The sequence below is a fragment of the Epinephelus lanceolatus genome, chromosome 16 (genome assembly GCF_041903045.1).
Source record: "Epinephelus lanceolatus isolate andai-2023 chromosome 16, ASM4190304v1, whole genome shotgun sequence".
In the NCBI taxonomy this organism is placed as follows: domain Eukaryota; kingdom Metazoa; phylum Chordata; class Actinopteri; order Perciformes; family Serranidae; genus Epinephelus; species Epinephelus lanceolatus.
Genome location: NC_135749.1, coordinates 29189752 through 29215142, shown reverse-complemented (window position 1 = coordinate 29215142; position 25391 = coordinate 29189752). Strand labels below are relative to the sequence as shown.

Below are 25391 nucleotides of genomic sequence, written 5' to 3'. Positions count from 1 at the left end.
AGACAGCTGTATTTATTTAAAGAACGGCATAAGTTTTTATTTTGAGTCCTTTGGTCATTTTAAATTTCCATTTTAATGACATCTTTTCCTCTGCGATTTTAAATGTTAAGGCCATGCATTCTCATGCTATGCTCACATGCATTTTTTTGTTTGATTAGATGTTTTTTACAGGACTATGGGGATGGAAAATACCAGAGCTCTATTATTATTATAAATACTTAGAATATGGTAACCGTAACTTCACATAATTCCTACCAGCTCCTTCCAACCTCAGTCTTTGCAGAAGTGTAATGAGCCAAAGTGAGAACATCTTTGTGGGATGGCAGGACCTAACTTTCCCCATCCATGCTTTAAATTGGAGTCTTGTTTCTCTCAGTGTCCATATTAAAATAGCAATTTCTCAGTATCCATATTCCAATATCCACTTCTTTTTCAGTTTACTATAGACCTCCTGAAGTCCTTAGCAATGATTTTATTTATTTTATGTGCACAAGGTAAAAAATATTGTAAGGGATTTTTTGAGTACTCAGATCTTTTATTTAAATAAAAGTAGCAATACTACAGTGTAGAAATACTCACAAGTAAAAGCCCTGCATTCTAACTCTTACTCATATAAGGGTACAAAAGTGTCAGCATCAAAATATTAAAGTAATTATTGAATAATTATTAAGTTATATTACATATTTAATTAATCTGTAATATATCTGTTGATAATATGTTATGTATTAATAATCTTTATCAGCAAAATAACTTGTAACTAAATCTTTCAAAAAATGTAGTGGAGTCGAAGTAAATAGTAAAAATGTAAATACACAAGTAGATAACAAGTGCTTTAAAATTGTAGTTACCTACCGTAACGGTAACTTGCATGTACTAAAAATACTTTTGTTGTTTGTTTGATTGATTAATAAATCCTCCTCGGGGTATAAATATGCGCAAACACTGCGCACGGTGAGTCTCGACGAAGCGGAACCGGAAATGCTGCGGCGAGATGTTGAACTGCAAGATGAAATATGTGAGAATGAAACAGTCCATGTAGATGTTCCAGAGTTTATTTTTTTTTTTAGCTCTTTATATAAATTTAGGTCAGATATCTTCTACTTGTTCTGTTGGCCTGTTAAGGTAAGCTAACCGGTCCCTCTGAGTCCGGGCACGGCTGTAGAGTTTAGCTAGTTAGCTAGAATATTAGCTTAAAACAACGGTAGCTCCACATACAACAGAGAATGGGTGGAAGGGGTGCGCTTGATTTGTACACACAGGTAGCCTCGAGCCACCGTGACCCAGTCATGTTCCCAATACTGTTGAGGACAAGTTGAAAACCCCGCTTACTCGGGACTACACGTTATTTAAATTAAACCTCCCCTGGCCACTACTGAAAATTGAACTATCATTGAATAGTAGCTACCAAGCGGGTAACATAACGTTAATATGCGCGGCAGGTGTGCTTCTGTAACCACTTTTAATACAATTAATAATATATGTGCAGAAAATACACATTTTTATAAGAGTCTGTCAAGTGATCCTGATCCCACTCAGAAACAGGTTCATTGCCAAGTAGATCTTTACATAAACAAGTTAAGATAATATATCCCGAGGGAGACTCTTGTGCAGCAGATGCAGGACAAATTGGAAACGAGAGCAGATATATACAGTACAGGCCAAAAGTTTGGACACACCTTCTCATTCAATGCATTTTCTTTATTTTCATGACTATTTACATTGTAGATTCTCACTGAAGGCATCAAAACTATGAATGAACACATGTGGAGTTATGTACTTAACAAAAAAGGTGCAATAACTGAAAACATGTTTTATATTCTAGTTTCTTCAAAATAGCCACCCTTTGCTCTGATTACTGCTTTGCACACTCTTGGCATTCTCTCGATGAGCTTCAAGAGGTAGTCACCTGAAATGGTTTCCACTTCACAGGTGTGCCTTATCAGGGTTAATTAGTGGAATTTCTTGCTTTACCAATGGGGTTGGCACCATCAGTTGTGTTGTGCAGAAGTCAGGTTAATACACAGCCGACAGCCCTATTGGACAACTGTTAAAATTCATATTATGGCAAGAACCAATCAGCTAACTAAAGAAAAACGAGTGGCCATCATTACTTTAAGAAATGAAGGTCAGTCAGTCCGGAAAATTGCAAAAACTTTAAATGTGTCCCCAAGTGGAGTCGCAAAAACCATCAAGCACTACAACGAAACTGGCACACATGAGGACCGACCCAGGAAAGGAAGACCAAGAGTCACCTCTGCTTCTGAGGATAAGTTCATCCGAGTCACCAGCCTCAGAAATGGCAAGTTAACAGCAGCTCAGATCAGAGACCAGATGAATGCCACACAGAGTTCTAGCAGCAGACCCATCTCTAGAACAACTGTTAAGAGGAGACTGCGCGAATCAGGCCTTCATGGTCAAACAGCTGCTAGGAAACCACTGCTAAGGAGAGGCAACAAGCAGAAGAGATTTGTTTGGGCCAAGAAACACAAGGAATGGACATTAGACCAGTGGAAATCTGTGCTTTGGTCTGATGAGTCCAAATTTGAGATCTTTGGTTCCAACCGCCGTGTCTTTGTGAGATGCAGAAAAGGTGAACGGATGGATTCCACATGCCTGGTTCCCACTGTGAAGCATGGAGGAGGAGGTGTGATGGTGTGGGGGTGTTTTGCTGGTGACACTGTTGGGGATTTATTCAAAATTGAAGGCACACTGAACCAGCATGGCTACCACAGCATCCTGCAGCGACATGCCATCCCATCCGGTTTGCGTTTATTTTTCAACAGGACAATGACCCCAAACACACCTCCAGGCTGTGTAAGGGCTATTTGACCAAGAAGGAGAGTGATGGAGTGCTGCGGCAGATGACCTGGCCTCCACAGTCACCGGACCTGAACCCAATCGAGATGGTTTGGGGTGAGCTGGACCGCAGAGTGAAGGCAAAGGGGCCAACAAGTGCTAAACACCTCTGGGAACTCCTTCAAGACTGTTGGAAAACCATTTCAGGTGACTACCTCTTGAAGCTCATCGAGAGAATGCCAAGAGTGTGCAAAGCAGTAATCAGAGCAAAGGGTGGCTATTTTGAAGAAACTAGAATATAAAACATGTTTTCAGTTATTTCACCTTTTTTTGTTAAGTACATAACTCCACATGTGTTCATTCATAGTTTTGATGCCTTCAGTGAGAATCTACAATGTAAATAGTCATGAAAATAAAGAAAACGCATTGAATGAGAAGGTGTGTCCAAACTTTTGGCCTGTACTGTATATTGAGTGCAAATAAACCAAATATTAAAAGTTAAGATTATCAAGAAAGTGCAAAAGCCAAAAGTAAATCAATTTAACAATGTAAACAGGTCAACATAGGTGTCATAAAGGTTAACAAAAAAGTGCAAGTTAAAAATACACACATGCCAAAAAGTAAACGATTAACGACAAGGATCATGACTGAACTGGTTGATGCACAGGATGAATTTGTCTTGGTGCAGAAAAATAAACAAGTACTGCACGCTATAATTCTTATATGATAAATAGAATTTTACTGTAAAAAATATGTATAATATATATTGTCATGGTCATTCTCTCAGACCAGACAATGCTCCTATAGAGCCACAAAATACATTACTGTTAATATTACAGTCAGATATTTTTCGAGGCTCAGTAGTCCTTCCCCAGATGGGTACATTTATTTTGTGTGTTGAGTAGATATATGTATCCATCCTTGACTCAGTGTTTTCTTCTAGGACTCTTGCTTGATTAAATTTTGCTGACAAAGAGCGGTAATCCAACTATAATTTTTACTGTAGGCCACTGTGCTGTCTGTAAAGATAACAACACTGTTTTTTAAATCTTTGCCACTGTTCACCAGGGGAGGATGAGTGTGGAGGCGGTGGACCGGGTGGCTGCTGTGACCAGCAGTCGGCCCAGCACGCCTCTTCAGACGTCCTGGTTTGAGTTCCTCCTGGATGGCAGCCTGCTGGAGAAACACCTGCAGAAGTCAAACCCAGGTCTGCACAGAGTTACTAACAGTTATTATACTCTGCCCTGTGGTAGATTTTGTAGTGGTTTCTTAGTGTAATAATTAATAACCAGAGTGAAGAATATTTCAAATATAGCTCAATTGATATTGATCCTCCTCCTTGAGTACACATCTGGACTGTATCAACTGTGATACAATTTATTCCCCTTTGTCTCAGTGAGTTAAACATGTGCTAAAACAGCATGTTCTCATGACACTGTCATTTAGTCATTTAGATGCAAATATCTATATGTCATGCTTTGTGTTGGGTTATTTAAGGAAATACTTTAGTCCCATCTCCATTTCTTATAGGTTAAGTGCATTTATTAAATAAAATGTAAATGATTCACTCTGCTTTAACAACACGTTCACATAGTTAACAGCTCATTTTGTATATTGCATAATGAGCATCCATGAATGGAAAATACACTCAAAAACATTGTTCAAAAAAATTGGCAGTCAATTGTGTTATTCTATGTTGAATTTTTCTCACTCCTATGGGTATCAGGCCAAACATGAACATCAAGTAACCATACTGTGATATTTGTGGTGCACCTAGAATTCAATCAGCATTTTGAGTGGACACCTGAATAGAATGTGTGCTTATTAATATGTATATATGTGTCTATATATTTCTGCAGACCCGACACCAGTACAGCTGATCATCCAGTTCCTGGAGCAGGCGTCCAAACCCTCAGTGAATGAGCAGAATCAAGTGCAGCCTCCAGCAGACAACCGCAGAAATCGCACGCTAAAGCTGTTGGCACTGAAAGTAGCTGCTCACATGAAGTGGGATCTGGATGCTCTTGAGAAAGGGTACGAGTGTGTGTAAGCGCCTTTTTAAACCTATATTGTGGAGGAAGTCAGTCATGCTTTTTTTTAAGGCTTTTCCACTTTGCTTTTAAGTCAATTTAGAGGGTATAAAAGGGGTTTCAGGGTTGTAGAACATTGTCATTTTGTAGAGAACAATTCAATTCTTTACCTCCAGTTAATGTGTGAAATTTGAGGTTGCAGGATTTCAACCAACACTGTTACCTTTTTAAGTTATCCTACATTCCAGAAGGGTTAAGGCCTAATTGCTTTAACAAGCAGACTGAATTATAAGTTTAAAATTTTTCAGCATGTCTTATAAGATGTATCACATAATTGTTCTATCAAATGATACAGATATAAGCATCATGTAATGAGCTCTCCTTCTTCCCTGCCAGTTTGACCATTCCAGTATTAAATATGTTACTGAACGAGCTCTTGTGTGTGAGCAAAGTGCCACCAGGGGTGAAACATGTGGACCTGGACCTGTCCACTCTGCCTCCTACAACAGCCATGGCTGTCATCATATACAACCGTTGGTAAGTAAGATCACCAGGAAAAAACACAAAACTCACTGAGGCCAGATACACCAGCTGAAGTAGTAAGACACCCTGGCTAACCAGCAGTGACCATCAATACAAATGATTGCACTGGTCACAAAGAATTAGATGTACACGAAAAGAAGGAACTGCGTATAAAGAAAGAATAACAAAGGATTATAACTGTCTTTGTGTTCATTTGTTTTTTGTCTTTCAAAGGGCCATCAGAACCATCGTGCTGAGCAGCTTTCCAGAGAAACAGACCAAACCGGGACCTCACCAGATGAACATGTAAATTTTGCTCCTTCCCTTCCTGTTAACAATGTCTGATTTGGATCAAGTTGTTTACAGAACAAAATTAACTTAGCAAAAAAAGAGATTCAAATAGTTTTTCAGTGCTCAGTTTGAGTGGCATCAAAACAATAGTGAGTCTCGTCTTGCCTTCTAGGTTAAGTATTGTGCAGCAGGAGAAGGAGATGACTGAAAACATCCTCTCTGTGGTGCGTTAACATATTTTTTGATGTATTACATGGAAATCCTCAAAAGCTGTCATGCCATTTACTTTAAAAAACTATTGCTGATTGTATAAACATTTTATTCACATGTCGATGTGCCAGATAGTTATAATTTTGTAAGGGTTTGGGTGAAAAACATGTCATTATGTCACCTTTTCAAGTAAGCATTAAGACATTATTTAGTAGCTTAAATGAAATGCTCTTTATCACACTCTCAGCTGAAAGAGCAGGCGACTGACTCCATCAGTGTCCTGGAAGGAGCTCTGCAGCTGAAGAAAGACTTCTACGTTCACACCCTGAGGACTCTGGATCTGCTGGCTGCTGATGCAGCTGCCAACGGAGAGACAGAGTCCTCAACTGCAGGACTTCGCATCAGCGCTGATGAGCTGCACTGTCAGGTCAATGGACAACACAGTCTTAAATAACTCTGAAGTACAATTCATCCAGACTACATACAGAAAGACAAATTTTATTGATTTCTCCAGGGAGCAACTGGAGAGTGTATCAGGACAATAATAATTTGCAAAACATAATTTTATATTGACAAAAATAAGTGGAAATGAGTGTTGTGACTCAAAGTGTAGTTTCAGTGTAACATAATGGAATCTCTCATGTGTTGAAACCAAAATTGGTCTAATTTGTATTTCAGGTGCATTATGATTTGGGAGGTATTTTCTTCCAGCAAGGCTGCACAGACCAAACAGCCTATGAGAAAGCTCGGGATCACTTCAGACAGACAAAGGAACTGTTAGCAAAGGTAGACTTAATTGTTTATCACTTTACCATGTCCCCAGTTGTTTCTGTTAGTCCTGTAATGACTGCAATTTGCCACCTGCATATTTTGTGGATCTTAGGCATACCGGTAACATTCTTATATCAAATTTTTTATCATATTTTATTTTTCAGCTGGATTCAACTGTCCATGTTCACCTAGATGAGAAACGTCTGGCTGGCTACTGGAACGCCTGCAAAGCTTTGACTGGAGACAGTGACCTGTCAGATACCCAGAACACACCCTACAATCAGATCAACAGCCTGATCAGGGCGCAAAATTACCAGGTCAGAGCACATGGTGCAGTGACTTTTAAGTGACATTTCACCCCAAAATATTTAAAAAAAAAAAAAAAAACCACACACATTTTTCCTCTAACCTGTAATAAGAGGAAACATTTTTTGAGGTGAACTGTCCCTTTAAAGCTTGAGATTTGTTATATGTAAATACACTTGGGACTACATACTGTAATAGGTAATTTGGCATGTAGTAAGGTTTCAGCTGCAATCTGAAGGTAAATGAGAGATACCAGAAAGATGTATGACTGAACGGTGGTAATCAGCACTGTTACACATGCGTTGTACTTTATATCGTGTATTCCTCTCTGTGACAGGCTGTCATCGAAGCCTTCATCAAAGACAACGTGTCCCGCAGTTTGCCAAACAATTTCAGACGGTCTGTTCTCAGGGAGTTCCTGTATAAAGTCCAACAAGGGTGAGATCAAAATTCAATCCATAATCAAAATCATTTCAACACACAACAGTTTGCAGTGTGACAAAGCCTATAGATATATGCTATGCACTGAAACAAGGCCCTGCGTACATTGTATTCACAGGCTGCTTTAGTACTTGTTTGTCCTCTGGTACTGGTGATTATAGAACATTCTGACATTGTTGTTTCACATCTATTCTATTAATCCAATGAACAACCATTTCTAACACTTTGCAGCGAATCGAGCCTGGATGAGGTTTGCTACAAGCTGTGTGTTTGCAACGCTGTCCGAGATGCTTTAGAAGGAGAAGTCCTCAGTGTGCGGTTCCAGCAGCTTCTCCTCAAGCCCAGTAAAAGGATGGTGGACTTCATTTTAGAGGTACTCACCTTCCTATGTTCCAAAAAAGTGTGTCATTTGAGATTGTTGCAGGAGTAAGTAATGCTTGATTTATGCTTGTTGCATTCGTGAGGGACACAAGGGTCCGCATAGTCAAAATGACATCACACTATCAGACACGCCCCTTCACAGGGTCCTGTTTGGCATGTTTTCGCCTGTCAGCAATACGCAGATAGAGATAGGTGGAGGAAAAAGAGAACCATGCTGTAGATTCGAGTTTTCAATACACTGCCTCTTTTCAGTGTGGGAGAATATCGCTTTGCCGCAAGGAGAAACCTGCACTGAGTATTAAAGATCCAAATGTTTTCTCATTGTGATTCTGCATCAGCCTATGTTAGTGTGGAAAGCATAATCGAGGCTTGACGCTTGGGATGTAGAGCTTCATCTGATAAGTGTACAAACTCCTGCACATACAAAGGATAACTCAGATTTAAGTCTGACTTGTTGTAACCGATGTATCCATCTTTCCTTTACTCTTTGATATGAACTATTAAATAAAGCTCAAATTACCTTAAATAGTGCAAACATACTATACAATCCATTTTCTCAGTATAACATTATCTTTGTCCTGCAGGTGTGCACACTTTCACTGGACAAGGACCGTCCGTCTGAGACATCCAGAAGAAATATGGCTACTTTCATGAAGTGAGTGAGAGCAAAGTCAGGGTCACCTAATTACACACTAGCTAAAGTGACAAAAAGCCTTTATTTAGTCTAAAGAAATGGAAGAACCTACGGCTGATAGTGATCATTGCAGATCACTGTGCAGTAGCTTCACAGTCCGCACCAGCTCCTCATTAAATAGCACTGACTTGACATAAAACTGTTACCTGTATTACAGGACTCTGTGTGAAACCTTGGAGGAGCTGTCTTTGCTGTTTGTGGTGTCGTCTCATAAACTCTTCATGGAGCTGTTAAAGGAGGAGGAGAGGAAGGTCCTGGTGGAGCAGCTGAGGAAGAGATCGTTCACAATCAACCTCAGCGCTAAGCCTCTGCCTTCTTTCTATGACATTCCAGGTACAGCACTGAGAGTTTCCTGCACATACTGTTCAGTGACATCCAGTTTTTCTGTTTGTTGTCTGTTAACCTGCTGGATATCAGCAGGAAAGCTGTCAGTGGTATGTTTCAGTCTGTGAAAGCTTGTGACTTGATACATTTTGTGTCAGCTTCAGCAAGTGTCAACATCGGGCAGCTGGAGCAGCAGCTCATCCTTTCACTGGAGCCGCGGAGGATCAGACAGATACTCATCGAACTCCACGGCATGGCCGAACGACCCTTCTGGAGGGTCAACAGTAAGGTCAGGGATCAACAAGCTGATCTTGAAAGAGAAATAAAACAAGTGCCAATATCAATGACATTTATATCAGTCGACCACTCAAGGAAACATTGCTACCCTCACTAGTCAGCACTAGAAATAGAAGTTGGTTTTACTTCATATTTTATTAATGTAAACATTTGTTACAATGTCATATCTCCCTAGTTCTCTGTTTCTCAAACTGGTGGCACATACGCTCTCTCTAGTGGTAAACCACTGTTTAAACATTAGGGAAATTAGTAGTTAGCAACATCTGTAGATATCCATAATAACACTCCTGTTAAGATTAACTTACAATATGAATATGTTTTAGCTGATTCACACATTGCCAGAATTTAAAATGAATCTGACTTATTGTAGAAAATGTAATTTTCATTGTCAGATATAATGCAATTTAAACTTAAATAATTAAAAATCACTTTTTGTGTGTGCGCACAGTGGGAAGTTCCTCCAGACTACATTAACGTGATCCTCGGCATTAAAGACAACCTGACAAAGGACCTGGTTTACATCCTCATGGCCAAAGGACTCCACTGTATATCAATAAAGGTGTGTTTGCATGATCAGGGCTCAGAACTTTAACTTACTTGAAAAAAAGAACCGCTTTTTCTGGCTCCTAGTTCTGCATCAAAATGGCAAAAAGTTTATCTGTAAAAATGTCTGATCTCTCTGTCGTGAGGCACTGTGGACCGACTACTGTATTCCACAGGATCCAAAACATGAAACAAGCCACAAATATTTAAACCTCTATTGGTGTAAGGGCATCAGCAAGTGTAACATCAGCTTTTTTAGTTAAGAGTTCAGTGTAATGAGTGTCAGTTTAATACTGGGATCATATTTCCCTGTCGTCTCAGGACTTTGCCCACGCAAGGCAGCTTTTCTCAGCTTGCCTTGAACTTGTCACCGAGTTTTCCCCGAAGCTGAGGCAGGTGATGCTGAACGAGATGCTGCTGCTGGAGGTCCGCGCACACGAGACCATGGCGGCCGAGGGCAGCAAAGAGCGACCACCCCCTGACCTGGTCAGCAGGGTCAGAGGATACCTGGAAATGAGGATTCACGGTGAGTGGATAGAGACACTGTTGAGTTGTAACCTGGTCTTTACCTTCTTGTAATTTGTTTTTAATTTTCTGATCTTGGGCTCTGTTGTGAATCCCCTCCCTCTGGTGCTGCACTTTTTAAATTATTTGGCAAATTACATATTTTAGAGACACCTGGATGCACTCTAACATTTAGATTGTACCGTATCTGTGTGAGTAGCATCACAGCTTGCTCACTGTAGAATATTAGAGCACTGGAATAAGGGATCATTTATAACGTTAAGACATTTTAGAAAACCAACCTAAAATACTGTAAACAACATGAGCATATACTTTTCAGATGCACAAAATTACAGGATGTTGTTGTCTTTGTTTCCAGATCTGCCTCTGCGTCAGGTGGTAGGAGAGGAGTGTGTCGCCTTCATGTTGAACTGGAGGGAGAACGATTATCTAACTCTGCAGGTGCCGCCATCTCTCGTCATGAACAACCCATACATCAAGGTAAAAAGTCTGTTGTCTGAAGTTCTGATTTGCACCTTGTATGTGACCTTACACTTGCCAGGTAGACAGAAACAAGGCTCCAAATGAATAGTAATGTTACTTCATATGTACTTTTTGTAAATAGGCATCTGTTTACAATGATTTTGAGATGACAACATATCAGTTGTGCATACAGCTCCTTGCACTGCTCCAAAGTGGCAAAAAAATAAAATATTGCAGATTTTAGTCATGAGATTTGTATTTTGAGTCAAACTCAAATGTCATTTAATGCCACTAGAGGAATATTCTTGTTTTGTAAGTATTGTGCATCATTTTATACACATGCTCCCACAATACTTTTGGACACATTTGGAAACACTTGTTGCTCAATTAGAGTTCAGAACAAACTCTATGACGATGGACCCTTTCTCTTGATAAATTCGTGCCTCCTGTTTCCTTCTGATAGCTTGGTCAACTTCTGGCTTCAACATGCAAGGAGCTCCCAGGTCCTAAAGAGTGTCGACGCACAGCCAAGGAGCTCTGGGACGTGGTGGTGCAGATCTGCAGTGTGTCCATCCAGCACAAGCGGAACAACGACGGCAGAGTGGGCCTCATTAAACAGAGAGAGTCCTCCATGGGCATCATGTACCGGTATGCTGCAACCATCTCTACTACCAGTGACAATAAGAGAATAATGCAGACCAATAACATTGCAACACATTTATATTGTATTGTATGAGAGAGTCATGCTCATTCTGGTATACTTTCATTTTCTAACCCATTTAGGAGCAAATTCATCACTTTCATAAAGAAGCTTAGAGTAAGTATTCCATACATCAAACTTAAACTGTGGATATATTACAAGTGCTGTTGATGCAATAGACTCACAAGTCAGTCTTTAGACGCTTTGCTTAACTAAAGACTGATGACTTTCTCCCTGATTTTATGTTTAGATGGGCGGATACAATTTCAGAGTTTAAAAAAACTCCCTACATTGCAGAACCAATAGTAAATCTGCAGGGCGGTCCTTCGGTGGCTCGCTGAACTCTTGTGCTTGTAAACATAGTCCCACTAGAAACACGTGTAGCGGTACAAAATGGCTCAGCCGCGCTCGCAGAAAACGCCGTCAAAGTTAGTGGATGTTTGTCGTGTTTGCGGCGACGCATTCTCACCAACTAAAAGAAACAAACATAATTTTTTACAAGGCCATGACTCATCCGTCCGGCCGGACAATAACGTTAGAGGGAATCGCCTTCTTGTTTACAAATACTTCCGGGTAGAAAACCAGCAGAGCTTTTAGCTATATACACACACATATATATATATATATATATATATATATATATATAGCCTATGTATCACATTTTTTACATCACTGTATCACCGTTTAGACTAATCCGATGTTTGTAAAGTCTATAAACACAATGATTGAACAAACATTACTATTTCTGTGTGCATGTTTAGCTGGGCTAACCGTTAGCTGTTAGCCCTGTTAGCCGTTAGCGGTGTCTGTAATAGGTAATAACTCATTAAACGGTCCGTGAAAAAAATCTTTTCCAGCAGATATCTTAGTTACAACATGATTGAGCTAGCAAAGCAGTTTTGTGTTGCTATGTGTGGTATTTATTCAGTTTTGGGAAATCACGATGTCTAGAAAGCATCAGTTGCTACAGCTGACAGGGACAGCTAACACTAGCAGCAAAGCTAACAACAGGACGTCATCTGTTAAAAGCCTCCCGTTGTCGGATACGACATGAAACTACTCCAGTTAGCTCAATCATGTTGTAACTAAGATATCCGCTGGAGAAAATATTTTCTTCATGGATGAGCACACGTTTGATAAAACAGAGTTAAATCTCTCAGCATCCATTTTCATGCTCTCTGTGTGTTTGTTTCCTTGCGGACGAGAAAAGGGGGAGCGCACATTTCCGAGAAGGCGTGTCCCTTTCAAAAATGCAAGAGGCGTTGCTTTGTTGCCTGCCGTTTTCGCCGGTGTGTTAAACACACTTTAGAAAGGAGTGTCCCCAGACTATCAGAAGGCGGAGATCTCTGATTGTCTGGTGGCGAGACTATTGATGCAAAGGTAACTAGTGTCCTCTTATTTCTCACAGGAGCCGCTGGTGCTGACAACCCTCATCTCACTGTTTGTGAGGCTCCACAGCATAGTGCGGGTATGTCTCCAATTTTTGAGCTGTTAGATTGTTAAATAAACACTGATAGCATACTGTAGAGGCTCATGTAGGCTGTGTGGGCGGAGGATTGTTTAACAGCAAAACAAGGGGAAATGAACAGCTGGCTCGACGGGGAAAAATGCTTCAATGGTGCAGTGAGTGTATCAATACCATGGTATGATCATAGGTTGTGCTGCAGTTTCTGTTCTCTTCCCTGCTTATCACAATCAGTTCGTCATATTTCGCTCATGGATAAAACAACTGTTTTCTGTCTTTAGGATGATATTGTAAATGAAGTGACAGCAGAACACCTCTCCATCTGGCCATCCACTCTTCCAAAGTAAGAGCTTTTTTTCTTAATAAAATGCTTAAAGGAATACTTCTCATATTACCATTTATATATCAATTACTCACCCCTTGTTACAATGAATTTGTGAAGAAAACTTTGTTCTTCCCGCTAGTGCTGCATGATTTGATAAAAATGTGAGATTGCGATTATGGTGGACAATATCGCGATTTGCGATTGCGATTACAATATAATTACAATAAAATATACTAAATAAATGGTATCATGAGTCTTTTTGCTTGATTCAGTGTTTCCCCTACATTATATTAGGGGGGCACTGACCTGACATAGTTATTGTTATGGACAGACAGTGTGTCATTGACCATCAACAGACTGAGCAGAGTCAAACACGCTGCTCACACAGCAGCGCAGCACAGAACTCTACACACAGCAGAGCAAGCCTGTGTTGCGTTCAGGCGTTGTCACGTAAATGACAAATTCCAGCACGCCATAGCACAACACAGCAGCATGTCAAGTGGGCCGAAGCCGAGCAAAATTGCTCAGTTTTTCATTTGTTATGGAGTCCATGATTTCCCTGTGACACTTACAAATGTTTGCTTAACTGTGCTTGGATGTTGTTTTATGAGGCTCTGGCGGCTTTCAGTTGTCTCATTGTCTTTAACGTTACACGGCTCGGCTTTCTCTCGCATGCACTCTTCCTACTTTTCCCTGTGCTGTGCTGTCTCAAGTGTTGATATAGATTGGTCATGCTGCCGCGGGACGTGGCGACTTTAACTTTTAAACTTTTACACAGCACACCTTTCAGGTACGGCGACGTTGGACAGAAAGACGCGCTGTGTAAAAGTTTAAAAGTTAAAGTAGCCACGTCCCGTCTCAAGTGCTGATAGAGATTGGTCGTGTTGCCGCGGGACGTGGCGACTTTAACTTTTACACTTACACAGCACGTCTTTCTGTTCAACGTCGCCGTACCTGAATCCAAAGTATCGCCATGTAACAGACGTTTTTTTCGCCACCAACTCAGCCTGTTCATGGTCGAGCTCATGCTCCTCTTCAGCGTCTGTGTTGGTCACTGCTGCACGCCGGCTGCACGCACCAAGATAGCTTGTGGGCGTGATGTCAACAAACTCCACACACTACAGGAGAGGCTGTCACGTTCACAGGCACACACGTTAACATTTATTTAGCCTTTTTTTTTTGGAAGTCATGGGGGTCTGCGTTTAACAACAGCAAAACTAGATCAAAACATCCGTTAACAAACTCACACAACTTGTGCAGTATAATCCAAGTCTCATTTATCCAGTCATATAGTCACTACTTCCAAAACAGAACTTTCCAACAGGGAACTGCATGGAAAGCAAAACTTATCGATGCTCTCTTCAAAGCCAGACTCCATTGACAAAAACAGTAGTTTTACCTCGCTGAACACGGAAGCTGCTGGTCTATCACTGCCTCGATTGGTAGTTTGTTTGTATTATTGTGTGACCTTGGTGAATCCAATTTAAACTTTTAACATCAAAGTCACAAAATAACAAAGTACCTTTGTGACTTTGATTCATCAATAAAAATAAATTGCAAGAAAAACAGTTTTCTTCATAAATTCAACAAAATACGGGGTGGGTTATCGATTCACACATGGTCATTTGGGGGGCGAAGTGTTCCATTTTAAGATGTCTCAAAGCAAGCCAGTAAATGTTGATATGATGTTTGTGTGTTGACCAGCATACAGGCAGTAGACGTGGAAGCTGTGGCTGTGACCGTCAAAGAGCTGGTGTCCTATGCCCTCACCCTGAATCCTAATAACCAGTCGTGGCTCATCACACAGGCAGATATCTACTTTGGTAAGACACCAGAATCTTTTGTTTTTCTTTATCTTAAATGCTTACTAAAGGATTTAAGCAAACAAATAGCAGTTGCAGAAATTCTGTTTTTGTAATAAACTGTTTGGAGTTCCAGATGTGTACTACTCACGACATCAGCCATGTCTAAACAAGTGTAAACATGGTGTTACCCAGATGGCTTAGTTTGACTGAAACCTTCTGTACCTCTCCCTCTGTTTTGTAGTGACCAATCAATACTCTGCTGCACTGAACCTGTACCTCCAGGCCGGAGCTGTGTGCTCGGACTTCTTCACCAAAGCTGTTCCCCCCGATGTTTACACTGACCAGGTGGATCACACAGGAAACATTACACTCACTTCACAGTGAACATCTCTTCAGCAGTTGTTGGCAACAAGAAATACAAAAAAAGTTACATTTTTTTTCACTGACAGTTTTTTTTTTATCTAATCCAGAGCAATTTAAAATTTGTTTGTAATTACAACATACAACATGAGTGAGTGAATCACAATAATGCTAAAAAGAGAGAATCTTAACCTACATTAGTCAGTGTGAATTGCAGTTTTAATGGTCTCATTTCCCAAGTCGAGTCGTTCATCTGACTTGTGTGTTTCATAAGCTTTAAGTGGGAATGTAAAAACAGCATGGATGCTACAAAGGTGTGTTGTATTTTTTGTTCCAGACGTGTCTGTACCAGTACATTCCCTAAAACCACTAAAATATTGCTTTACCTGACATGTTTTCAGGGTTAATGCTAATAAATAGCTTTTCTAACTGATCTAGGTCACTCCACGTGGACAGCAGTTACAACCTAATACCATAAAACAAATTACATGTGAGCAAAAAAAGTATATGCAATATGTGAATTAATACAAAGTTTCTTATAATCAACCAAAAATATACTTCTGTCAGCCATGTTTCTGTGTATATGACCTCATAGTTGGCAAAATGTGTACCAAAATTTTGGCCGACTTTCTGAGTTGTTGTTCCAACTTGAGGGGGTGTTCACAGGAATTTTCCTAGTTTGGAATTATTTTTTCCAATTATTCTGACACCACATGAATGTGCTGTTAGTCCACTGTGGTACTCCAAAGACATTACAATGAATTAATTGTCTAATAAACACACTGCTGTTTGCAGGTCTTGAAGCGGATGATCAAGTGCTGTTCAATGATGAACTGCCACACACAGGTTAGTGGTCAATCAGGTTACTTTTTTAAAAGTTAACTTGTTAACTTGACTTGTTTCAGTTTATTGAAGAAGGGACGGTGCAGATTAATCAATACACATGGTATAAAAATGCCAGAATCAGCCAAGAGACTATTTTTCATCTGTAGTCCCCTGGCCAAGATGTTACACAAGCTTAACTTAAATACAACAAAGCACAAAGAAAACAGCACATAAATTGCCATAGTTGGAAAAGCACAGGTGTCACTAATAACACTAATGAGGGCTCTGAACCTGAAACCAATGCAGCTAAATGGATTTTAGCCATCATTAGTTTCAATATTTATACCTGTGCCTTTCTTGCTCTGACATGTCACAATGTCTTTTGTGAAAAAGGTTTATTTCAGTTGTTAAAAACAATGCTGTCTCCCTGTCCTGATAGTTTAATTAGTTGTATGGTACGTTCTCTGCATTGGTGTTTGTAAAATGTTTTTACGCTGCTTGCTATACAGTATACACTGTAAAAACACTGATTTTTAACACAGTCCGCAAACTTCACATTGTTTAAGCACATAATTGTTCCATGTTAATCTAGTTTGTCTCTCATCAGGTTGCTGTTCTCTGTCAGTTTCTCAGAGAAGTGGACTACATGACTGCATTTAAAGCTCTTCAAGAACAAAACAGGTACAGTATGAAATGATACGCCTAACAGTAATGACTAACAGTACTATATTCTGAACATCTCTCACATCTTTTTGTCTCCACAGTCATGATGCCATGGACTCTTTCTACGACTACATCTGGGATGTCACTATCCTAGAATACCTCACACGTATCCTCTCTGTTAATGATTGTACTGATTCATGAGGGGAGGGAAAAAAGGACCTTCCTTTGGGACCAAAATAAAATAAAATACATTTTACTGCTGCCCCCTCCACAGCAGTGCATTGCTTGGCATGTGGTTTAACTCTGCTTCTCAAAACTGGGGGTATGCTGACTTACATTTACTGTAGGTAATACACTGACTATGGATAAGTACCTCACACAACCCCACTACCCCTTTTACTACTATGTCATTTTGTTCTTCCTTGACTGTGTTTATAGATATTCACCACAAACGCGGCGAGACAGAGAAGAGACAAATAGCGGTAAGCAGTTTAAACCCCTCAGTTAATATCAGGTTAATTTGTCAAGTTGTATTTGCACCAACATATTCATAAAGCTAAAAACTGCCTGTCTGTCTAAGAGATAAACATCTATCATGTTTAATATGAACCAACAATGTATTTCAGACAGTCCACTGGGTTTTTTAATAGTTTATGAAATGTTCTCAGCTCTTCTCTTAAACTTTTGGGTTTCTCTAAAGAAAATAAATAATCAAATTTGGTTTTAGCACTCGTGTACTGGGCTAAACATGCTGAAGTGGTGTTAGGTCAGTTTTGTATATGGACCTCATGTATATGACCAGCAGATAACCATATGATCTGCTGGATTCCAAATTGCATACTTTCTTTTTACTTCAGAATCCATGCTATAGACAGTGACAGTTACACACGGGGTTTAGTTTAACCTGCAAAGTCTTCGCTGTCTGAGAGGCTGAATTAATTTCCTAACTTTCGGCTTCTTCTCAGATAAAAGCGATCGGACAGACGGAGCTGAACACCAGTAACCCGGAGGAAGTGCTGCAGCTGGCTGCACAGAAGAGGAAGAAGAGATTCCTGCAGGCGATGGCCAAACTGTATTTCTAGGAGACATGTGAACCACTGTCAGACTTTTTTGGGGGTGGGAATGTATATTTTATTTTGTGGTAGAAAATAAACTTATGAATAAATACAGTTGCTCATTTGTACACGTAATAATTTGAATGAATTCTTTAAAAAAATAAATCATTGACTATTCATAGCCCTGAGTTACACAAACAATGGCTTATTACAACAGCATGGTAAAGATAACTGAGAAACACTCAAACTGAGGAGTATGGCCTTCATTCAGCCTGTGCTCTAACACATGGCAATCACCAGCGTTCATGAAAAAGTGCATACTCGTACTGTATAAGTGTTTCTAAGTTAGCTAGTTAGAGTTTACAGATTAGCTGTTAGGTAGAGTAGTGGCAGTAAACTCAGCTGGTTCTCAACATCATCTATTTAAAAAACAATTTAACATTTCAACTGGCCCTGAAGCAGTGTTTCAAATATTTCATCTGTTGGCTATGAACATATTTAATATGCTACAAAAGTAAACAATTGCACATCATAGTATCAGAAGATCATTTCTGAGAAATGACACCTGGCACTTTCATTTACATTTTTTTCTTGTCTGGATTTAAGCACCCAATTGCTAGAAACTAAAATCATGCAAAAGCTTTGGCCACGATCTAAGAGTCTTTAAAATGCAGGCATGACAATGTCCTGGATAATGCTTTCAGTGACAAATTTCACATCAGCACGAGAAATGAGGTGAAATTAACTCCCATATAGACTCACTATTCCAGTTAACAGTATTTTTTTCACTACTGGTTAGGAGCCGTCACCTGTAAACAGTCTTAGTGGCACATTAACCCTGTGTCCTCTTCGCTCACACTCACTTCAGAGTTTTCCTCATGTAGTTCAGTGTGTGCAGGTTTTCTCTGTGCTGTTTGGAGGAGTCGGGAGCTGGCTGCTCGCCTCCTTCAGACTGGCGTACTCCTGGAATAAAGTCAGAGACCAATGATAAAGTAGTAGGGCTGCGTATTGGCAGTGCGATACATGTCACAATGCAGAGATTATGTTTATATCTAATTTTATGAGCTAGCAGTGTGTCCTTTGTGACTGCCTGTTTCATAGGCCTGTGTTCTTTGTGTTAACACTTGCAATATATTGTTATGTTGGCATGAGAGAGTGAAATGACCAAAGGTGGATTACAACACTGCTGTCTCACAGTCGGAAACGTAACATAAAATTAACCACTGCCACAAATCTTTACATGTCAACCAAATAAATAAAAACTGATGAATACACGATCACAAAACCTTGCAATACTCAAATGTATCCATATTTCTTTACACTCCTAAGCAGTACCATCACTAAATATTTAATTTGGATTTATTACAGCAGTTAACTATGGCTGGGCAATATGGAGAAAATCAGATATCAAGATATTCTTAATCAATACCTCATCTATTCTGGACACATTTTGATAATGTTTGGCCAACAAGTAGGTGAAAAAAAAATACACTAACCAGCATGGTCATGTAGTCTGTGTGGGTCTGGACATTGTGTCTGTCTTCCTTCTTTATTCTGGAAAAATCCCTCAGCGTCGCTTTGCCAAACCTGTTTACTGACTCCACAAAGTTCGCCATCCAGTTAACACACAGCTGGATATTGTCTTTTGACAAACCTAAGCACAAAAAAACAAAACGTACTTAATCTCGCTGTCAGCCACACTGTGGTTCAGACCAGTTTTTTTTTTATATATCACAGCTCAGCCAATATGATTATGTAGTTTAATAATTTTCTACAGCTGCATTTGGGCCATCGATAGGTGGAAAACACACAACGCATTGCTGAGATGTGGCAAAATATTTCAAACACTTCTCACAGTTCAATTTTTTGATTAATACACACAAGCCCTCTGCTCTTTCTGGTCCAGTTATCCTGTCATCATGCTCAAAATGCTGTGTTTGACACAACATGTTTCCATTTAAAGCTAAGTTTCTGTAAACGTAATCACAAATCTTACCTGAAACTTTTTCGACAGTTTCCTGTCGAATAAAATGGCTCAGGACTGAGGCAGCCAACACTCGATACTCAAAGTCAAGAGAGTTTATGTTGAGGACACAAAGGTCTAAAAGCTACAAGAGTCAAAAACACAGAGGAGAAACATTTAACATTAGTTATAGGCCAAAATTAAACTAAAGAAATCAAGTAAAATGTAAGCTTTAATTCCTGTCATAGGTTGGGAGATTGCATTATTAACATTAATACTGACACATTTTCTACTTTGATATATTGAATAGATGTAGATAGATGAGTGATAGTTTTGATGGGTTATCCCTGACAGAGAGGCCTTTCATGAAATAATTCATTTTGTAGCGACTTTGTTAGAGAGTTTTTAACAGAGGTCTGTGTCAGCACTCAAGTTACAAAAATGTGAATCCTGTCCAAATACCTACACGTGTCATCTGTAAGTAAACTTCCTGTGGAAACTGCGGCTCCAGCAGGTCAGAGTTGGTCTTCATTGATACCATCTGGAAGTAAAGCTTCAGCCAAGACACGGCCGTTTCAGGACAAAGGTTCCAATGCAAAGCCTGTATAATGTACATAAAGTAGAGTTATGCAAAAATTAAAGCCTTCTTGTGAATTATAAATAAAGAATAAGGAGTTAAAACTTGGTCATTCTTGTAACAGTATTACCTTCAAAATAATTAACTCCATTTGAAGGATCTCATCTTCATAGTAGGTTCCTGCAGTCACATAGGCCATCTGTGAGAGCTTAGGAGGACAGGCTTCCTGCAAGGAAAGGAAATAGCACCATAACTCATAAACCAACCAGTCATATCCTTTAGAAATGTGTCTGTGTGCACTGCTGCCATCAATGAGCCTGAGCCTTAGCCCAACACATGAAAGGTTTGTCCACTGGCTGCTGGGTGTTATGCACCAAACAGGTGATGTGTGAAATGTGGAAAGTCTTGTTGTGGTTGAGTGTAAGTTGAGTTTGGGTTGTCAGTGCACAGTTTCATTTGAATAATTTGGAAAAATGAGACCAGATGTCTTCAGCGTTGTTCCTTACCTCCATCTTTGCTGCTATAAAAAGACAGGTTATCCCAATGAGCTGCAGCATGCTCTTTTCAATGTTGTTCTGAGTCAACATGAACCGGTCAAAGTAGTCCTGTGCCAGGTAGAACGTCTGCCGATGAAGAGTATAGGCCTCACTCACCTGGTGAAACCAAAGACAAATTGTTGGTCTTTTGTTGATAAGGGAGCCAAATTAATTGATTAAATTACTTACTATTAATATTTGTTGAATGTTTTTTTCTTCTTTTTTTCCCACAAGCAACAGAAATATAAATGCTACACTTTTGTTTTCGCTCCCATTTTTCCCAAGTTAAAATTAAAGATCTAAGCTTTTTTATTTTTATTCACACAGAAGACTTTATTTCTCTCAAATTTAAGTCACAAATGTGTTTAAATCGGTGTTAGTGAGCACTTCTCCTTTTCTAATCATCCACCTGACAGGTGTGGCATATCGGGATGCTGACTGAACACCATAATTACTATATAGGTGTGCCTTGGGATGGCCACAATCAAAGGCCACTTTAAAATGTGCAGTTTGATCACACAACGCCACAGATGCTGAATTTTTGAGGGAGTGTGCCATTGGCATGCTGACTACAGGATCATTTGGTTGTGGTATCCACAACATAACCTGGAGTTTTGTTAATTTTTTCTTATGCATTTACAACATTGCCACCATAAAAGCATTTTAACTGCTGCAATGTTACACACAAAGTTGTAAATTCAACAATATCCAGATATCTGAAAGACAAATATTTAACTTAAAAGCAGGAATGTGTTTAACTGGAGACCCATTTACTCCATTTGAAGCAGGAACAACATGACTCTAAGATGCAACTGAACACACCTCAATTAACCAGTCAAGGAGGATTGATCTCATTCTGGGCTGTATTGTCGGGTGTTTCTGCATGAAGCTCTTGCTGTGTCGGTAATTCTTCTCCCTGCAAACCATCTTCACCCACACATCTTCAGGGGATCCCCATCTGTAACATGCAGACAAACAGAGCTGCAGCTCAAATCATATGGAAATGAAGCAATTATTATAATCAGCAATTATTTTTTGTAATTAATAGTTTGTCATTTTGTAAAAATTACAAACATTTCACTGCTCCAGTTTCTTAAATATGAGAATTTAGTTGTTTTTCTTGGGCTTACATTACAGTAAATTGAATATCTTTACATTTTGGACTGTTGGTCACACAAAACAAGACATCTGATAACATCACCTTGTGCTCTTGGATTCTGTGATAGGCATTTTCAACATTTGACAATTTGTAGAGTGGACAGTACGGATAGGAAATGAGAACAGTTTCTAAACTGTGAGATCCATTGACATCATATGATTCTGAGCTTATCGGCTCCTTTTACTGATGCTGGCATGTTTTTCTGACAGTTGCGTATTACAAAATAATGACTCATGCATCTATGCTGCTGGAAACTTGCAACAAGAGGGAGTCATGGTGGAGAAAAAGAAACGGTCCAAAGGCTTTATTTCATGAGGAAAGATGACAACAGAGCTGCTTGTAACGTCTGTAAAATAATCATTTTAAGTAAGGGTAAAAACACCAGAAACATGCTATAACATCTTTCTATGGAAAGCCAAGTATTTGACACTCTACGCATGAATGCCACTCCCTCCCAACTGAGCAGCACCACACCACACAGTTATGAACCATGGCTGACTTATAAATGATAATCACCCAAGATGAGGCAGAGGTGATGGCTGAACCAAGGAATCTGTGGACGTGAGAACGGCACCACAGCCGATACCAGCTCCCTTCTCAACAGTCTCCATGACAACACAAGGCTTGGCGACACCTACAAGTACCTGCTGGTTCTGAAATAGAAATGAATGAATAACATGCGTTATAAACAAAAAGCTATGAACCGCACAGGATATTTCTGTTGTGCCAATTCTGGCTCCAAGACAGAGACATACATTTTTGTTTTTTTATTTCCCCTTGACCTCATAACTGGTAAAACTGGTCAATGTGATGACCTGAGTTGAGGTTTTTTGAGAGTACATGGGGCTTTCGCTCTTTGTGATATTATCTTTTTTGCTGTTTTGTCCTTTTAATTTCTGATGGTACTTTTTGCTCCTCCTTTGCTTAAAGAAAACAATACACAGGCTTACTTATTCATCTATTCTGTGTCCTTGAAAGGACTCAGTTATGCCTCTGCAAAACCAATAAAATAGTATAATTATATAAAACAAAGACGTACCTTTTCACACTGCAGCTTTGACAAGGGCAGAATCTTTTTTCTGTTGCTTTGCTGAAAAGAGAAGTTTTTATGAATTGTATGTCAGACTATTAAGGAAATGCTTGACTACTAATTAAGGCTCTAATATATTCTCTTAAATGAGTGGTTTGTTATGGCTCTTACTTTAGTTACTTTGCCTCTCTGCCCTTGAGCATTTTCAGATCTTTTCTGCAGGCGACCACTGCAAAGACATCAAACTCAACTCAATATGGAGATGAAGATTTGACAGCAGACCCACAGCTAATCAATAATAATCCATAAAGCATCAAAAAGAGGTCCTTACCTTCGTCTAGGCATGGCTGTGGCTGTCTGTCTGCAAAAACAAAGGAACAATTTAGTCGCAAAAAAACAAACCAGGAAGTTAGCTGTGAGATGGAAACGTAAACAACCAGCTGCAGCTACCTGGCACAAAACATACTTCCATTAAAAATCAAGCCTGATGCAAAGACATAAATACAGTACTATATCAGTCCTCATCATCATACGCGCCAACATTATTAATGAGCGCGTAAAATGACTACGTCTGCAGCCCCCACCCGCGAAACAAAACGCTGCTGCAACACCCTTTATTTCCCCCTAGGAACGTTTCTGGCCCAAATCCTGCAGCTGCATGAGACAAAATGAAAAGCACAAAGAGACATGCAGTGAAAGCCCCCCAAAAGCCTACAGCTGCTGCCTTAATGTAGCAACACAAAGGCCGATGGAGGACATTTTGTGCAACTGATAAAATGATTTGAATTCAACACATGAACAAAAAATGCACGCCATCATGGCTTCTTTCATGTTCTCTGTGCTATGAAGTTAGTTTAGTCATGATTCACATGCATAATCATCTAACTTAACACGCGACTCAACCAGGAACAGACTGCAAAGGACTCGAAAGCTTTAGTTTAATCTTAAAAGATGCAAATTCTGCTTCCACACCACCAAGTTTCTGAAACAGTCTCTACTGTCAAACAACCCTTTATCGAGCCAACTTGCTGAACACAACCACTTGGACTACAAGCATTAGTCGACCGAGTTTACAAACATATCAGCACAATAGTAAACAAACTGCAGCTTTAATTGGAGCATAAGATCACACACATGCACGTGAATGACTTGGAAATGTACAGGTACAACTATCGAGGTAAAGAGCCGAGCTAAGTGTACAGGAGCACTGATATTCGCAGCTTACCCTTCTCGGTTCCGAGCCCAAATTAAACTTGTTTGCATTTGGCGCTGGCGCCAAGTAATGAGCCTTTTCAGCACACTGCGCATGTGCATAAATACAGCCAACCCTCTAACGTTTAACCGGAGGTTAAAGGGGTTAACGGTTAGCTGGGGTCATCCCTATGTTCCCAAGGTCCTTTGTTCCCCAGCTCTGTATTACCTTAATAATATAACACTCATGACAAACTGAAAACCTATCTTAGTAGTGATTTAAAAGATTCACAAATAACGTTATATGTCTCTTGATATAAACGAACATTGTCAAAGATTGGTTATCTATCTTCGCAGTATTAATATCTAGAGTCAAGAAAACTGTCTTGCCCACGTAACAGATATTGAATATTTGAAATAGGGGAAAACATGAGAGCATAAAATCCCTTGAAAGGTTTTAATGTGTCATATTAACAGGGTGTGTTTTCATATTTGTTTTCTCTTTGCTTAAGTTTCAACCGTATTATCGCTGCGAGTTGTTCTTAAACTAAACTAGCAAGTAAAGAGGGAAACCGTCGTTTATTTTGTAGCCGAATGCTCTTTTCTATTATCGGATGTTTGGTTTAAGTATTATTACGTGTTTATTGTATGAACAATGCCTGAATTTAACATAAATCTTACAATAACGTCGTGTCGTCCTTTACATTTCGTTCCTGTCAGTTGTAGTTTCCGGCCTCTTCGTGGTTGGCGGGACTATAGGACCGCACAGCCAATAGAAGACCGAGTTAAGTGAGCGCGTGCTCCTGGGGCAGGATGTAAACAAAGCAGGCGGCTATCAGAGCCATAGAGTTGTCAGGTAGAGGGGTCACAACCACAACAGAGAGGCTCTCCGCTTTTCATCTGGTAAGCTTCAGAACCCTATGTTTCAGGATGGCCTAGTTTCGGTCCCACCAGCAACACTTTATTGGGTCAATTTCATCACTGATATTGAGTGGAAAAAAAGTTTGGACGTTACCAAAGATTTTTTTTAACAAACAAAGTCAAAGAGATCTCATTTAAATTGATACACAAATTCTACCCTGTAAAACAATATTTATCAAAATTTAAGAATGATATAGATGTTAATTGTTCTTTCTGCCAAAAG

At 39.6% G+C, this 25391-nt stretch overlaps 2 protein-coding genes across 3 annotated transcripts; one reads left to right on the top strand and one right to left on the bottom strand.

The window, feature by feature from the left end:
- The first annotated feature begins 963 nt into the window (after positions 1-963).
- ints8 (integrator complex subunit 8) lies at positions 964-17905 on the top strand. 2 transcript variants are annotated; one of them, XM_033637597.2, is made up of 28 exons: positions 964-1122; positions 3865-4003; positions 4656-4842; positions 5223-5363; positions 5583-5654; positions 5812-5863; positions 6097-6276; positions 6528-6635; positions 6785-6937; positions 7264-7364; positions 7599-7740; positions 8333-8403; positions 8600-8775; positions 8925-9055; positions 9512-9622; positions 9928-10132; positions 10490-10611; positions 11057-11241; positions 11377-11410; positions 12702-12761; positions 13040-13101; positions 14788-14906; positions 15130-15233; positions 16044-16094; positions 16681-16754; positions 16838-16902; positions 17175-17218; positions 17702-17905. In XM_033637597.2, the coding sequence occupies exons 1-28, from the start codon at positions 979-981 to the stop codon at positions 17816-17818; spliced, it is 3150 nt and encodes a 1049-aa protein (XP_033493488.2). In that variant the 5' UTR covers positions 964-978; the 3' UTR covers positions 17819-17905. The 2 variants fall into 2 exon arrangements, with proteins under 2 accessions (XP_033493488.2, XP_033493489.2); XM_033637598.2 differs by having other exon boundaries at positions 965-1122; positions 4656-4830.
- Positions 17906-18003: 98 nt separating this feature from the next.
- On the bottom strand, positions 18004-24356 carry LOC117263887 (G1/S-specific cyclin-E2-like). Its single transcript, XM_033637601.2, has 12 exons — positions 24282-24356; positions 23388-23417; positions 23228-23285; positions 23066-23116; positions 22543-22679; positions 21690-21825; positions 20838-20984; positions 20462-20557; positions 20221-20355; positions 19788-19899; positions 19288-19445; positions 18004-18754 (listed from the first exon to the last, which is right to left on the bottom strand). The coding sequence occupies exons 1-12, from the start codon at positions 24317-24319 to the stop codon at positions 18677-18679; spliced, it is 1176 nt and encodes a 391-aa protein (XP_033493492.1). The 5' UTR covers positions 24320-24356; the 3' UTR covers positions 18004-18676.
- Between the last annotated feature and the right edge of the window lie 1035 nt (positions 24357-25391).

Excerpts from the sequence above, each read along its gene's own strand:
- LOC117263887 (XM_033637601.2), bottom strand. The coding sequence starts at position 24,319 with ATGCAAACAAGTTTAATTTGGGCTCGGAACCGAGAAGG. Across the intron at positions 23,117-23,227 it reads AGAGAGGCAAAGTAACTAAA|CAAAGCAACAGAAAAAAGAT; the intron begins GTAAGAGCCATA and ends TTCTCTTTTCAG. Across the intron at positions 19,900-20,220 it reads TTTACTTACAGATGACACGT|CTTTTAGACCTTTGTGTCCT; the intron begins GTAGGTATTTGG and ends TGACTCTTGTAG.
- ints8 (XM_033637597.2), top strand. The coding sequence starts at position 979 with ATGCTGCGGCGAGATGTTGAACTGCAAGATGAAATATGTGAGAATGAA. Across the intron at positions 16,095-16,680 it reads TGATGAACTGCCACACACAG|GTTGCTGTTCTCTGTCAGTT; the intron begins GTTAGTGGTCAA and ends GTCTCTCATCAG. Across the intron at positions 17,219-17,701 it reads CAGAGAAGAGACAAATAGCG|ATAAAAGCGATCGGACAGAC; the intron begins GTAAGCAGTTTA and ends GCTTCTTCTCAG.